The 16,434-nt window shown below is 48.2% G+C and overlaps 1 protein-coding gene across 9 annotated transcripts in view; it reads right to left on the bottom strand.

Moving 5' to 3' along the window:
* Positions 1–16,434, bottom strand: part of LOC147458778 (uncharacterized) — a 372,832-nt gene that overhangs the window by 150,429 nt on the left and 205,969 nt on the right. For all 9 annotated transcript variants that reach the window (XM_086510216.1, XM_086510214.1, XM_086510218.1 and 6 more), the window contains 2 exons: positions 6,529–6,641; positions 6,101–6,337 (listed from right to left, as the gene is read on the bottom strand). In XM_086510216.1, the coding sequence (XP_086366342.1) occupies positions 6,101–6,337; positions 6,529–6,641 (350 nt within the window). The remainder of the gene's footprint in view (positions 1–6,100; positions 6,338–6,528; positions 6,642–16,434) is intronic.

Here is a 16,434-nt window from a genome sequence, read left to right as displayed (position 1 = left end):
CTGACGAGCTTCGATATTCGTTGTAGATGGGACTTCTTTGTCTACGACTTCACACGTTTTCTCGGAGACCCTTCACCAAACTTTGAGGCAGCTCGCTTCAGAGTTCATTTATTGTTCCTTGCAGCTAGAGGGATAGAGGCCCTAGACTCAACGATTGGCTTCTCTTTTCCCCTATGTGGCAGGGACCAGTCTGAGTGGACTCTGGATTCAGTGATGGAGTGGTTGTAGGCACAAGCCCTCGAGTTCTCCCACTACATGGGAGACCTGGGGGTTATAGACCTAGTATAGACTTTGTGGCCGTTGGTCAAGTTCTCAGTGACACCTCCAAACTCCACGGGATGTAGACACGCGAGCCCACCATGCTATGTAGACATACATGAGGACTCTTGGATAGAGGAGGTTGCCCTGCGCATGGCTCGCTCTTCTTGGGACTAAGATAGACACTCTTTGCAGTCACGCCTATGTCGAGGACGCTCGGATGCGGATTATTTCCCAGCCAAGCCATCCTGGAAGATAGCACGGTTGGCTGCTGCTGTAGCATCAGTTCTCTCTTGTTCTCCATGAGGATCATCTCATGGAATGTGCAGGGATTAGGTGGGCCCTAGCTTGAACACTAGAGGGGTCCATTGCGTTAGGAGCTTCAGCGATGCCTTCTGGGCAGAGAGATTGATCTTCTTATGCTTGCAGGAGCATCATCTTTGTGAGAGCCACATTAGACGATGTGGTAAGCTTTTGCATGGACGATATGAGACATTTTGGTCAGCTACATTCGGACCTGGTGGTATCCAGGGAGGGGTATGTATGACTATTGCGGACTCTTGGCAGGAGGCAATTGTGGATGGAGGCATTATTGTGCCTGGCAGGGCTCAGTGGATTACTATGTAGGTTCAGTGCTGCCTCTTGGGTTTCCTGAACATCTATGCACCCAATGTGGCAAGTGCACGTGCAGAGTTTTGGTCTCACATTGTAGAGTCTCTGCGCAATGGTGCATTGGGGGTGACTTCAACATGTTGGATGACCCCTCTGAGACGATTGGAGGTAGCCATGCTACTGTGTAGAAAGCTGAGTCGGTAGCTTGGGAGAGGCTATGTATGACTTTGAGGGTTTCAGATGTTTGGCAATACTCTGGCTTTGTGAGCCCCCTAACAGCCTGGCCTTCACTCATTTAGACCACGGAGTGGGAGGAGTGAATCTATCTCGGATAGATCGCTTCTACGCTAGTGACCACATCTGTGACTTAGGTGGTCAGTTTGCATTTTGGCTGGGACATCTTTTTCGGACCATGCACCAGTGATCCTCACTATGATAGAGAGAGGAGGGGCAGCATGATGCTACGCATCCTTGAGAGGATCTTGTTGGACTCTGAGCTCAAAGAGCGAGTGGTGGCTCTATGGACAGAGGGCTTGGACACGCAGGACTGTCCTACTAACAAAGTGGCCTCTGGACTTGCTGAGCTTAGTCGTTTCTTTCTTTAGGAGTGTACGGCCCACTTGGCTGCAACAAGGGAGGAGGAGCACTGTCTCCGACGGGGCATTGCTCCTTGCAGAGGATGTAGGAGCAGCACCCAAACAGTCCTTGGTTGGAGAAGCAGTTGCAGTAGGCTCGCCAGGAGCTTGCCAGCATAGAGGAGAGGCGTCATGAGTTTGCTTTCCATCGACAGGCATCTCAGTGAACCCAAGTGGGTGACAGTGACTCGGGCATTTTTTTAAGCAGTGGGACCGCCCCATGCGCACGCCGACGTCAGCCAATTGAGGAGGCTTGACGGGTAAGTTGCTTCAGAGCCAAAGGACATGCATGCAGTTGCTATTGACTTTTACCGTGACCTATTGTTAGCAGAGCCTTAGTCAGAGCATCAGGATGCATGTAGAGAGCAAGTTTGGGCACAGATGTTTTGTCTTGTGACTGAAGAGAGGCGCCACAGGCTTGAGCTGCCTCTTCAGCTAAAGGAGCTCCATGCCGCCCTCAGAGCGCTTCCCCGAGGTAGCTATCCCAGTGAGGATGGTTTGACTCCCTGTTTTTTCTTAGAGTACTGGGACTTGCTTGGCTCAGACCTCTACAACGCTTTTAAGTACATCTTACACACAGGAGGGATGCCTGACAACATGAGTGAGGACTTGATCTACCTCATTCTCAAGGAGGGTGGCTCCTTGGATGAGATTTCACAGTGGTGGCCCATCACCATCCTCAGCCTACAAAATTCTAGCCAAGGCTCTGAGTTTGAGGATTCAGCCACTTCTAGAGAGCACTATACATGGGACCGAGACAGGTTTTGTCAAGGAGCGTAGTATCCTTGACAACATCTTCACTTTTTGGGAGGCATCTACCCTCGTGCGCCTCCATGGTGAGGATCTGGTGATAGTTCTTCTCGATTTTGAGAAGGCTTGCGATAGAGTTGACTGGGACTTTTTGGAGGGCACTCTCGAGGATGGGATTTTCAGATGCTTGGATCAGAGGTGTGTCAGCTCTGTACATACGTGCACATAGTCAGGTGCTTTTGGCAAGAGGTAGAGGAGACCATTTCATGCTCACACGTTCGGTCAGGTAGGGCTGCCCTCTTGCCCCCTTCCTCTTTCTGTTCTATGCTGAGGCGATGAGCAGATTCTTGGTTTCACAGCTGGTTGGTCTACGTGGCTTAGCACTCCCTATTCGGGGCGATGAGCTACTCGATGCTGAGTTTGCAGACGACTCAGCTTTGTACTTGGAGAGCTAGGAGGACAACCTTCACAGGTGTGAGCAGGCTCTAGAGACATTTTGTTGTGCATCAGGTGCACTGACCAATTGAAGGAAGACTGTGGCTTTCTCGGTTGGTAGTGCTCCTACGCATGATTGGCTGCCAGGTAAGGGTTTTAGATGGATCCCCCTAGGGAACTGCAGTTTGATACTCGGGCAGTCAGGTCGGCTTGGACTTGTCTCCTAAGCAGCAGATTGCTCCCCTATTCCTCTCCATTAGGAGGAAGTTGTTATATTCGAGTTTGGCGCGACTCTCTTTGGCAGGCAGAGTGGTAGTGGCAACCAGATGTTGTTGGCTTCTATGTGGTACATTACATCTTGTTTGATCTTTTCAAGCTCCTGCATCAGACAGGTAGAGAGGCTGATCAGGAACTTTCTTTAGTCAGAGCGCGACACTCGAATAGCCGAGGCCAAAGTAGCCTGCCAGGTCATAACTCTACCTTGTTCTCAGGGAGGGTTGGGGATCATAAACCCAGCATAGCCCTTCTTGGTAAGTTTATTGTCATAGGACTGCTTCCAGGGGAGGATCGCTGGAAGGATTTTTTGCTTCAACGGCTTAGAGATCTGAGTACCTCAAGTAGGGGACACTTGGAGACCTTCCGCCAGATGGATCTTCGCAGAGATGCACAGAGTTGGTCTGAGCAAGAGATGGAGGATCCTTTTAGCTGTGAGCCTGCTTCGCTCTTCGGAGCAACTGCGGAGAGGCTTGGAGCAGCACCAACCCACCAACACGGAGGAGCACTTGAGACAGCCCCTTGTTTGGAACCCCTTGGTCAGCACTCAGAGAGGCCACTTGGTTGGTAGTAGGCCTCATGTTTCTTGGGGTCCCATGGCAAAGGGTCCAGGACACACTCTAGGTGACTGGCTTCAATTCTCAGGTTTGCCAGAGGAGTTACACAGCATCGAGTTGCAGGGCATGAGAGGGGTGCAGAGCACGTGTCAGGATATCAAAGAGGCAGTACACGCTGAGTTGCTCACGCCTCTAGAGTCACCAGCTCCGAGATGGATGGGGGCATCCACGCGACTGGAGGTCCTCATCCCAATTCGTGCTTGCTCAGAGAATGTACCCTCCATGTTCTTCGAGATACAGGGTGAGGGTCGACTTCAGAGAGTCTCAGTAGAGGCTCCACGGGTGTCAGAGTGCTGTTTTCAAAGGATCCAAGTAGTGGCCATCTGCGGGAGGACTTGTATCATCGATCCTGACCCAGCAGCTCTTGAGACAGGCCATTGGAGACTCTCGTCTTGGGAGAGCTGTCCACCTGTACGAGTGCAGTGGGATCTTGGAGAGTGGTTTTGGAGGGACTCTTTCTCCTCAGCCGGCCATCTAGGGGTCCCTTTCTTTCAGTACACTGTTCGACTGGGACGTCACATACACTGTTGGACTGCGATGTCACATACTCGCAGCACGAAGAGAGACTCGTCCTGCTGCAACACCTCATTGACAGGAGGAGGGTCTCACAGCTGGGTTCTTGTCAGCCTTTTGAGCGAGGTTGTGGGACACCAGACAGCTATAGCGAGTCCCTTTATTCCAGTGGCTAGTTGCACACAGAGCTAGAGCAGTGGGGAATTCGCTAGTACACAGTGGCCTTTTGGCAACATGTGCAGCTTGTGACCATCCTTTGAAGAGCCAGCGTCACTGTCTGTGGGACTGTCCTATGACACAACAGGTTTGGCTTCGGGTCCTTCGACTCATGCCAGCTCTTTCCATAGCACTACAGTACACTTGGGGGGCAGCTGCTTGGTCCACTCTCACGGGCCCTGCACTATAGTTTGAGCTATCCTCCACCAATAGGATGATAGTGATACAGGGGGCCGACCTACACTCCAACCTGAGACGGAGCTTACCCTACAGGAGTGGTACAGTGAGAGAGAGGTGTGTTGGGAGCTTGTATGTGGCCTGGCAATCTGGTTCATTTGGCGGCCCTACTGCTTCAGATCTTCGAGGCTTGCCTTGTGCCACTAGCGGAGACTGTTCGAGATTTTTGGCTGGAGTTGATCCATACTCTCAGGGGACAGTTCGAGAGACTTCAGGGCAGCTCCGACCGCATGTGGGAGCGCAGAGAGGGCTCTAGGCCTTTCTTCAACATGGTCCGGGTCGAGCCCAGATGGCACTACCGCCCACCTGTGTGGCTTTTCCCTCCTCCCATCTCGTGATTTAGCCTTCATTGTACATATGTTGTTTTTTCATTGGGAGAGTCTCCTCCCATGGTCGATGTAGCCCTCTCTAGCAAAGGTGGTTGTAGCCCTATGGGCAGTTTTATTAACTAATAGAAGCATCTCTTTCTTGGGAAAAAAAGTCTACATCTTTGTCAACTCGTAAATGACACTACCTTTCACCAAGGTACTGTGGTCCTTAGAAGATTCTGAAAAAGCTTAGTGACGTAGATTATCGATTAGAGTTAGCTTCACATTGTGGAGTTCACCCAGAATTAATTCATGTCAATAAATTAAAACATTTTTTTTTAAAGATGATAATTTGATTGATGATATTATTACCTTACACGAGTCAAGAGATTCTGATCATAGACCAGACAAGATCGGAGATAGAAACAGCTTGGGCCAAGAATTTCTAGTTGCCTGGAAAGATCTTCCACTTACGGATGCTACATGGGATAAACATTTCCCGACTTTGATCATTGAGGACAATGATCCTTTTGAAGGGAGAGAATCTTAAAAGATGGAGAATGTCAGAAGATGGAAAATCTGAATGTTAATATAAGACTTCAAACCTTCTAAAAAAGTGAGAAGAAATTCAAGTGTGAATACCCTCTTCATGAAATTATGCATTCCTTTTTTTGAAATAAAACCAAAAAGAGTTTCTCCGCTGCCGATTGAAGGCATGAATGACCTGAGATTAATGTGAGAGGCAATACACTACTCGCGTAATTTGAGCCACCGCCTTATTAAGGATACATTTATGAAAATAAAACTGCTCAAAGCTCTTGTTTGAATGAGAAATCTGGTATCTCTATCAAGAACACATTGTAACCCCAAAGCTAATCACATAGCTCCCTGAAATTCCTTGTCTCTCTGTTGGTATTCTTCGCTATTAAAAACCTTCTAATAACCATGCAGCCTTCTTGTCTGGCATATGCCTTTAGAAGTTTCGGTAGTGATCACTTGACACGCTTAATGTACTAGATGCATTATCTTCAGGTCTCTATTTCACAGTGACATCTGATGCAACCTAGTAGCCAATCCAGAAACCCATTAAAATAGCATTGTGAGCAATCAAATGTAGGAAATGGGTACTTTTGGTGCCTATTTAGGATATTAGAAGTTTTTGTCCATATTTCTTCCATTTCACCGACTGGAAAGAATGCAAAAAATCTTCAACAGAAGATACAAAAGGGAGGGCAAGATTCTGTACCGTCCATAGGCAAAAGCACAGACACCATGCCGATGTTCCTTTGTCGACCACTTCTTTCTTTGTTTCTCAACATCTAGCATCATCAGATGCCCATCCATGGAGCTACTTAAGAGAGAGCAAGAGTGCGTTAGATACAGAAGACGAGTGACCCAGGAAGAATGTATTTTCCAAGGTTCTTCTTCTGACATTCCTGGAAGCAAAGACTCGGCCACTCCAGGAGCTACTTTGGGGTTTTCTCTGACAAAGTTCAAGAAAAGAGCATTTGAACCAAAGAATCCTGCTAAATAGATCTTTGTGTTTTTTTTTCACAACCTTGCCACATTCAATAGAAATTTCTATTTGAATTAGCAAATGAAAGGTTTTCTGCATTAATCAGAACAGTTGAATGCTTGTTGCTATCAATATTACTTTTACAGTTTGTTACAGACCCTCCCCATTCGTCTGTGAAGTTCAACACATGAAGATATCCATTGTCATCTCCATAGAGGAGCTTATCATTGTCCACTGTCCTTACCCATGTCGCACACATGGGAATATTATCCTGTCAAGCATTGTCGTGATATTAACAACATAGAAATCAGAGAGTAAAGAGCTTGGAAGGAGAGAAGAAATGATTTACGAAACTTGATCTTGCGGCAAAACAGAATGGCAGCACGCACGAATCATACATTTAGAAGTCTTACTGCAGATCACACTCCAAAGATGTACACAGATTATTGGCATTTTAACTAATATTCGTATATGTTAATTTGGTGTGATATGAGAACTTGAGCTACGGTACGTCAGCAATAACCCATACACAAAAAACGGAGGAACTACCTTGTGACACTTTCAATAGCTGGATAGGTGCTGACATCTCTGCTCTGATGATCTCATGTGGGACTGAGACTCAGCCCTAATCATCCCAGAGATCATGGATATCAATGGCCGATCCATTGATCTCCATCCCTCATATGTGTGTCCTGATCTACTGCGATGATCTAAGCTGGGCCCCCATATCTGTACACCATAGAGTATGGCTGATGTGACCAGAGTGTCAAAATCCATAGCTTAGTCCGTGGCTCCTAGAACTTTACCTGTGCACAGATCCTCTCTAGTCCACCCAAAGATGCATATCCCCTAGTTAGCCTTGCTTCTGCTGCCTCTCTCAAGAAGAAAACAAGACCACTCCAAGGTAGGTATAAGAATCCACATACTCCACAGCCTCCTGTCCATGTAAGAAGGTAGGTGTTGATCTCTTGACCCACTATGCTGTGGTTTTACCAAGGTTCACTGACAAACCACATGTGTAAGGCCCCGAGGAGCTGCTGCATAACCTCTGGGGCAGTCTCCTATAAGCACAATATCGCAGCATACAACAATAGTGATATCCAAGTGCCAGCCAACTTGGCTCCTCTGCCTCAGAGCTCTCAATGTAGTCCGATATCTCATTATATTATCCAAAGAGGGTCGGTGAGAGTGGGCATCCTTGTTTCACCCCTATATTGGAGTGAACTGGTTGTGATAAACCTTCTTAAGTCCGTACTTGTCCCACCATAGTCTCATAGAGTGCCATAATACCCCATATCAGCTCATGAGATACTCTCAGAGCCTGCACTCTATGCATTAGTCTGGATCTTGGTATCGTGTCAAAGGCTTTGTAAAGATCCACAAAGCTGCAAAATATCCTTCTCCCTTGAATGATAGCTCTGAGAGTGAATATATGATCCATAGTGGAAAATCTCCTCTGAAACCCTGCTTGCCCCGAGAGGTACCTTTGCTTATCTTCTCAACTCATGTTCCAAGCAAGATGCATAAATTTTGGCCAGTGAGTGACCAACCATAATAGTACAATAGTTATTCGGAAAATTGGGATCACCAGAGACTCAATATCAGAACTATCATGGACAGTCAGGATATCCCTCAGACATAGCTCTATTAAACATGAGAGCTAGTATATTTGTTATGGTGTCTCTCGCATGTATGAAGTGCTCCCCTACTAGTCTGTCATGGGCCTGTAATCTCCTTGTACTCAGCTTGTCAATGGCTTTCTTTACCATTTCTGTTGTAAAGTAGGTACAAGTGGGTGGGCATGGCTGTGGGAGATCGGGCAAAGGGGCCTGATGTAGTATGGTGTATAGTGAGGTTGCATACTCCCCCCAAGTCTCCAGAGAGGTAATAGCGACAGGTGTTGAATGCTCCCGAAGCATCCTCCAAGCCTCCCCCAAATCCGGACTCGAGCAACTAGTACACGTCTCTCACAAGTTGGGCCAAGAATGCTCACTTCTTTCTTCGCACAAGGCGTTGGAGGAGGATACATGATTGTTTGCGAGTGATCACCCCAGTAGAAACCTCTCTCTGTAATTAAGCTCTCATCTCTTTGCTTTCCTCATCGTACAAGCTGTTTAGGACATGCTCCAGGGAATATCGTCGCATGGTGAGCTAGCTATGAGGGAAAGATGTTGCTGCAGCTGCGTGTAGAGTGTCAATGAAGATCTGTGTGAGCTCTCCCAAAGGCCTCCATGGATCCTCCGTACTTAGAAGTCTATATATCTCTGATGTGTAGAGTCCATTCGTCTCTCTACAAAAAGTGTATCTCAGGAATAGACCTTTTAGACCCTGAGTATGGTTGTTTCTGTAGTGGATCTCCATAAAAAATGATTTGACTGCATGATCTGTTGCCATCCCAATAGGACGAGGAGCCCCACTATGAGATCTTGGATACGTGGGATGGAGCCTACTTGGGCTAGCACATAATCTACCGTGTTGGCTCCAAGTCTGTGAGGAAAGCAAGTAAAACTGCTGAATGTCGGTGGAAATCTCTCCAAGCCATTCATACGGGGGGGGAGTTGGGGGGGGGGGGGATTTCAAATAAAGAGTTAAAAATTTCTCTTATGCTTCACATTTAAAAAGAGGTCTCTATGGATCATTACAATAAGGCAAGAATGTTGCAAAAGGGGTGCAATCGGTGGTACGTATAACAGACTGAGGCATGATGCCCAAACCGGGATTTTGCCTACAGTCGATCCAAAAAGAGGATAGACGAGAACTAATCCCAATGCCAATAAAAGTGTACAAACTAAAAAGCCAAGAGTCAAACCTCCAAGAAAGTAAAAAGTGCCCTAGAAGCCTACAAAACAAAACTATTAAGAGGGCTCCATTAGACGTATGCACCAAACAAGCCCCCAACACAAGTACCACTGATGTCAGAAATGGGGCTAGCTAAGGAAAAGACCAGCTTGAGGAGTAGTAAAATCTACCCTGCCAAGAGCCACCCGACTGAAAAGCACTGGGAATGAAGAGGGACCTATCAGGTGGCTTGTGATTGCCAAGCCACCAAGCCTCAATAAATGCTACCAAAACAAGTGGAGTCTGTAAGAATCAATCTCAAATTTTTTTATGAGAGATGTACAATACAATCTTTAAAAGTTACGGCCAAAACTCTAAATGAAGCCTCGGTAACCTCACTATAAATGGAAGACCCTCGCACATACCAGAGAGAAAAATCCATTTACAGAAAGCTCTGCTCCATTCTATAGGGCTTTCTGCTAGGAACTCATTTGCTTGGTTGTGGCTTGTCAACTACAATTTCCTTGAGATTGCCTCTAAGGTGCCTCGTCAACAGCTCTGGAGCAACCTCTCCCATTGGACAGATATCCACAGTCAAAATACTTGAGATTGCCTCTAAGGTGCCCCGTCGACAACCTGTAACTAGCTACCTTTCAGAAAAAACAGAAACCCTCCAATGAAGTCACTGAATCATGTATCATAAAAAATCTCTCTCACAAAAGAACCTCAAGCAAGAGAGGAGTCCGAGAAGTGGATTGAAGTGGCTATGAAAGAGAAGACCAAGGAGTCTACGCCCACCCCAACTATTATTAACATTACGTTGCACGAAGAACGAAGGAGGAGGACATGATTCATGCATGTATGTATATCTGGTATTAAAGACTGTGACAATGTAGATGAGGAAGTCAAGGAGCTTATGACGATGATGGGGGTGACAGCACCCACACATAGCAAAGCATGGAGGGTGGGGAAAAATAAGGACCCACAAAGTCCAAGCCCCATCTCTCAAAAGGTAGCCACGCCATCGAAACCTGCATAGGACGGTTGGATTGCTTACTTGGCTTCGGCCCACAGCGCTGGCACACATCACAAACCTTAGAATATGCTATTGCATCCTTAAAAACGTAGGGCCACCATAGACCACTCTGTAGAATCTTCTGGGCAGTGATGTGACCAGGGTAATGGCCACCAGTGGGACCATTGTGGACATCCTCCAGAATATGCTCCACCTCATGAGGCGAGACACAACGCTTCAGAACACCATCTGGTCCCGATTTGTAGAGCTGGCCCCCAATCAGAGTGAAAGGCCTGGACTTCAACAACAATCTCCTCTTTTGCAGTGGAGATGCCTTCTCTGGGTACAGCCCAGTAGATAGAAAATGTAAGACCTCGCCGTACCATTCCGGTGTTGTATCGATTTTAAAGAGACTGCTATCTGGAAAGTCATCCGCAATCCTGGTAGCTTCTTCACCTGTGTGAATGCGAGAGAAGTGGTCAGCCATTACATGACGCTTACCAGGACGGAGTACCACTTCGAAATCAAACTCTTGGAATAGGAGGAGCCATCGCCATACTCGACCTACGACCTGTGCCTTATTAAGCAGATAGCGCAAGGCATGATGATCAGTAATAATTGTGAAGTAGACCCCAAGCAAATAGTGACGAAATTTTGTAGAGCATACACTATAGCCAAACCTTCCCTCTCTGTGGTGCTATAGTTGCGCTCTGCTTTGGTGAGCAGGCGACTTGCATAATGTACAGGGCGATCCAAGTTGAACTCTTTGCTAGGCTGAGTCAGCACAGCACCCACAGCCAGCAGACTGGCATCTGTATGCACATGAAAAGGTAGGGCCCAATCCGGGGCAACTAGAATAGGCGCTTCAGTGAGGCGTTTTTTGAGGTATGCAAATGCTTCGGCCTCAGGTGTTGACCACTGGAAGGGAACAGCAGCACTGGTGAGCCGGGTCAATGGTTGAGCCACCTGTGCATACATACGTATAAACTTGCGATGATAGTCGGTATGGCCCACAAAGCTCTGAACACCTTTGGGATTTATGGGAGGAGGTAACTTCAAGATGGCCACTATCTTCTCTATGTCAGGTGCTAGACCTTGAGCAGACACCACATGGCCCAACAGTGTGCCCTCTTTGACCAAAAAATGACACTTGTTCGGATTGAGCTTCAAACGTGCCTCTCTGCACCTGAGGAAGACTGCAGAGAGCTGAGCAAGATGCTCCTTTAGATTTTCTACTGGGTCGAACATTCAGCACCCGAGAAGGTGGAAAAGTTGTCCATGAATATGCGAAGGTGATCAGTAAGCAGAGGACAAAAGATGAGATATACTATGCGATTGAAAGAAGGCTGTGCATTTTTAAGCCCAAAAGACATTCTAGTGTAGATGAAAATACCCCAGGGAGTCACAAAAGCTGTTTTGATTTGGTCGTCAGGATGTATTCCTAACTGATTGTAGCTGCTGAACCTGTCCATAAAACTATACAGTACATGGCCAGCGACATCTTCGAGAACTCTCTCAGTGAAAGGTGTCGGAAATCCATCAGGGATTGTGACCTTATTCAGAGCCCGGTAGTCGACGCAAACTCGAATTTTGTTGGACTGCTTCTTTGGGGCAATAACCATAGGGGACAACCATTCTGAGTGCTCTACTGGTACAATAATACCTGCTTCTTGCATTTTTTCCAACTCGATTTTGACTGCTTCTGCATACTTGGGATTCAGTTTGTAAGCCCGTCCTCTGACCGGCTTAGCCCCCTCAACCAGAGGAATTGTGTGGACTCCTAGCTCTGCTGGGATTCCTTCCAAATCATGGTAAGACCAGGCAAACACATCCTTGAAAGAGCGCACGAAAGAGATTACCAGGTCGAGTAGAGCGGGGTGATCCCATAACCAAGTGGCTAACAAGATGGGCTGACGGTTGTCAGGGCCGCCTAGGTTGTCCTCTCTGACTGGGTCAGGCTGTGTAGTGGGCGAGGCTGCGTCAGGGAGAGAAGACCTTGCCGCCTCTGTTAGCTTCTGGACATTATGAGCTGGCATCTGATCAATGTTGAAATCGGCATACTTTTCCTGCAACCATCCTGATGGAAGCTCTACAAATGGTAAATCCTCAGATACTTCAAAGTGCTCCGGCATGGGTGGAGAGTCACATGGAGTAGAGGCTAAGGAAGGAGCTAGAGTGTTGGCCAACTCTTGCAAGGGAGACTTTTTCCCCCTTCTATGGTGGGTTATAGGCTCACCCAGGCCGATGGTTTCCATTAAGGGACCCTCTGAAGGATGGGCACCAGAGACCGGTCCACTTGGTTCTGGCTCACTTGGCTGACTGGATTACTGGCTTCAGTTGTAGCTTCAGGTGTAGGATCAGGGGGAGAGGGTGAATCTGTTGGCAAAGGTTGAAGAGAGACTACATAGCATGGCATCAAAGAGGTAGCTTCTAACCACTGTAGTAAGTCTTCATCGGACCCATCAGGAGGGACCGGTTGCTCCAAGTCAGGGTTGGACTCTACTGACAAAGAGCTATGCTGAACGACCGGATCCATACCTCCTTCGAGACGAATTTGTTGCATAGGAGAGCCACGAGTATGTATCCACATGGCGTCGTTTACCCGGTCGTGAAGTGCTTTCGTATGTCGCAACCATGGCCTACCAATCACCAAGGGATAACCTCCCTCTACCTGGGGAAGATTAACTACCACAAAATCCAAGTTGAAAGTGAAATCTTGTACCTTCAGAGGCACCTTGTCGACTATGCCCACTGGGTAGACTGTTCTCTAATCGGCCAATGTAACAGTGAAAGGAGCAGCCGGTCGGGTAGGCTTTAGACCTAAGGCCATCATAATGAATTCGGGCATCAAATTGATTTCAAATCCACCATCAACGATGACACCGGATAGCTGGTGCCCAAGGACAGATACAGTGAGACGAGGACTTTTATAATCGGTGAGGGGATCAGATGGATAGGAAATCAAATAAGACTCTGAGGGCTATACAGGGAGGTGCCCGCCACTAGGCCCAGCCCCTGGGTACAAAGACTGAATGACTGACAGGGTGTCACTTCTAAGTATTGCGTCGAGCCTTAGCATGTCGTATAGTGATACCTGCTGAAAAGTATTTTTCAAGATGGCTTCTGCTGTGGGCTTGGCGCCTTCGAACTGGGCTCCCTTTGGGACCTTAATCTGTTCCAAGTCAGCCACTGCTTCCAAGAAGGCTCCATCAATGTCAGATAACAGGGAAGTTGGTTTGCTCTGAGCAATTTTGAAGGACTCGTCCTTTGGGTCAACTAGACCAGCTTGAGGAAGTGGGGATTGGCGAGGTGGACCTGTGGGCAGACTGAGACCAAGAGCTGCTCTTTGTGCCCGAGTAAGGACACCAACAGGCTCCTCCACTTGCAGTGGCTTAACCACATGAGTAGCACGTGATGGTTGAGGCACGGTGTTCACAGTAATCAAGTTTATCTTCGGGAAGGTGAATTCTTGCTGGTTCTGAGTCGAGCTTGAAGACGTGGATGCCCTTTGCATGGGACAATCCTTACTGTAGTGATCCTTCAAATTAGGGCAATGATGACAAGGAGGGGACCCCTCAGGTAAAGGACACTTGCTCTGATAATTCCGATATTCTCTGCATCTGTAGCAGAGTATAGGCCGATTAGAAGGACGAAACGGGGGACGAGGTGGTTGCTGCATGGAGTTGGAGGCTGAAGTGTAGAAGCTCTGAGGGGTTGAGGTGGCATTAGCATTATAAAAACTTTGAGTCGGGAAAGTACTTGACATACCTTGGACAGCAGGGGTATTGAGAAAAGGTGGCATGTAGTTGGGATGGCTGTAGTGGGAAACCATGTTGGATGCTGGTGCTAACCCTTGTTGGAGAGTAGGACCAAAACTTTGCTGTATTTTGTGCAATCCCTTTATATAGTAGCAATCCTTATCTTCATGACCCGAGTTTTCGCAGAAGTGGCAATAAGAGCGAAGGGGACAGTCCTGTGGAGGGTGTCCTGGAGAGCGGCATGAACTACACCATACCATAGCCTTAGTCTCCTGCTGAGACCTGAGCTCTTCTAACTCTCTTTTAAGTTGATCATAAGCCTCTTGATGTGGAGGCTTCTCCTGTCTGAGAGAGAAGGATCTCTCTTCGTGAAGGGCCCGCTGTAACTTTAGGGCTTCCAGTTCCCTTCTTAAAGAAGTCAAGGGGTTTGATGGACTTTCCACGAGTACAGGGACAGTATCTAACTGAGGAGAGTCAGTGAACTGCCTTCTTGCTCCCTCTATTCTATTAGCAACAAAGTCCTCCAGACTGGCTTCAGGATGGAGACTTTCTCTGAGATTTTGTTGGGAAGTCTTAGGCAGAGCCTTCTCTACCCACTTCTTCACCATGAATTCCCCTGGTTGCTGAGGCAGCTTGGCGACCAGGGACTTTGTTCTGGTCATGAGCTCTGCAAATGTCTCCTTGGGCTGGAGCAACAGGTTGGACAACTCATCTAGAATCTTCTCATGATAATCCCTTGGTCGGAAAGCTTCACAGAACTGCTGTCTTAACATGGTCCAAGTAGTAACTTGATTTTCAGCAAACTGACTCTACCATTTATCTGCAAGACCATCCAAGGTGGACGGGAAGAGCACCAGGTATGCGTCTTCTCTGTTGAGGCCACGACCTCTGCAAAGAGAGACAAACCTCCGAGCATGGTCGTCTGCATCTTCTACGGAGAGACCTTTAAAGGTAGGGAACTTGCAAGATGTTCACCTTTGCCAGAACACTTGTGAGCTCCTCCATGGCCTCTTGCTCCTGAGTCTGTTGCTCCCTAGCTTGCTGTAACAAAATGGGGGAGATACTTACCGGAGAAGGTGACCTCGAGGATGTAGAACCGGTCGAAGCAATGGAGGTAGCCGTATGAGTAGGTATGGGTGATGGGGTTAATATGCTTCTACTGGGCACCAAGGGTTGACGCCTTCTGTGGTAGTACTTCAGAGGACTCAGTAGTGCACTTTGACGCTCCAAAGACCTCCTTGTATGTGTCTTGCAGTAACTGCCAACCCCAACAAGCTTTGGGCAAGAAGACCTTCACTTGGGCAAGACAACCTTCACTTGGCTGAACATTGGTCTTGACTCTACTAGACCAGGGTGAGTGACTAGACCACCTGGCCTGGACCAGGACGAGGAAGGACTAGACTAGGGACAAGAGGACTAGACTAGGACGAGCACTGGGTGGACCACGGCGAGACAGGACCAGACCAACAAGGCGAGAGACTAGACTAGCTAGATTAAGCTGAACCAGACCAACAGGCTGCACAGGCAAGGCGAAGAAACCAGCTACTCAACACAGTGAGACTTCAGTTGATGTCCCCAGCGTGATTGCCAAAAATGAGAGCACCTGTAGCGCGGATAATGTGTCGTGCTCTCTACAGTGTGGGTGCCCCTCAGTGCAATGTGCGTGACAATCTCACTCAAACAAATGAAAACTCCCTCAAACAGAATGAAACACCGAAATAATGGATAACAACAGAGACACAACAGTGGACCAGAACATGTGGACTCGACCAGCTCAAAGAACCATGTACAGACTCTGGCGTGGCAGCACACTCAGCTCCAGCCCAGGACTCACAGGTACAAATGGGGTGTCGAGGCTCAGATGTGCAGGGATGGTGAAGCAGTGCTCTGTGTAAGACTCGCTCTAGACGACTACGTAAAAGATAATCCTACTGACCCAAAACGACTACTCATATATATAACCATAAGAGCCACCAACGGCCTATAAATGTCCAACCAGCTAAGTCTATCTCCAAACTGAGTGGTGGTGGTGACCTGGCCACGATGTCCACTAGATCACCGTAGGTACCCTGCCACGTGTCACTCCCAGCCCAAAGGGTCCGTCCAGTGTGAACCAGACCAACTGTAGCTAACTGTCCAACTGCCTGTCTTGTGAAGTGACACTGTAGCAGGCTACAACGTCTGCACCTGAAGAGGAGGTCGGAAGAAAGGTTGTCCCTCTCTCGCCAAACGACTCGTGGTGAAGGCGCTTCCAAGAGATCTCCTAGCAGCTGAAGAAGGCCCCCCCTGGGACGGCTGAGGGACTGGAGCGGGAGGAGGTGAGGAAGCAGGGGTGGAAGAGGGCGAGGGGGGGCGAGGGAGAGCGGCAGAGGAGGGAGGGCGAGGTGAAGAGACAGAGGGAGAAGGGGGAGGGGGGGGGGGGGGGAAGCGGGAGCAAAGGGGACCTCGGGGTGAGGGGAGGGGACTGTCGAGGATGAAGTTGAGGTGGAGGGTGGAGCACGGACCTCATCCTG

This window comes from Adiantum capillus-veneris, chromosome 4, assembly GCF_014529385.1.
Source record: "Adiantum capillus-veneris isolate H3 chromosome 4, ASM1452938v2, whole genome shotgun sequence".
Classification (NCBI taxonomy): domain Eukaryota; kingdom Viridiplantae; phylum Streptophyta; class Polypodiopsida; order Polypodiales; family Pteridaceae; genus Adiantum; species Adiantum capillus-veneris.
Note: the sequence above shows the minus strand (reverse complement) of the source record. Positions and strands in the feature narration are given on the sequence as shown.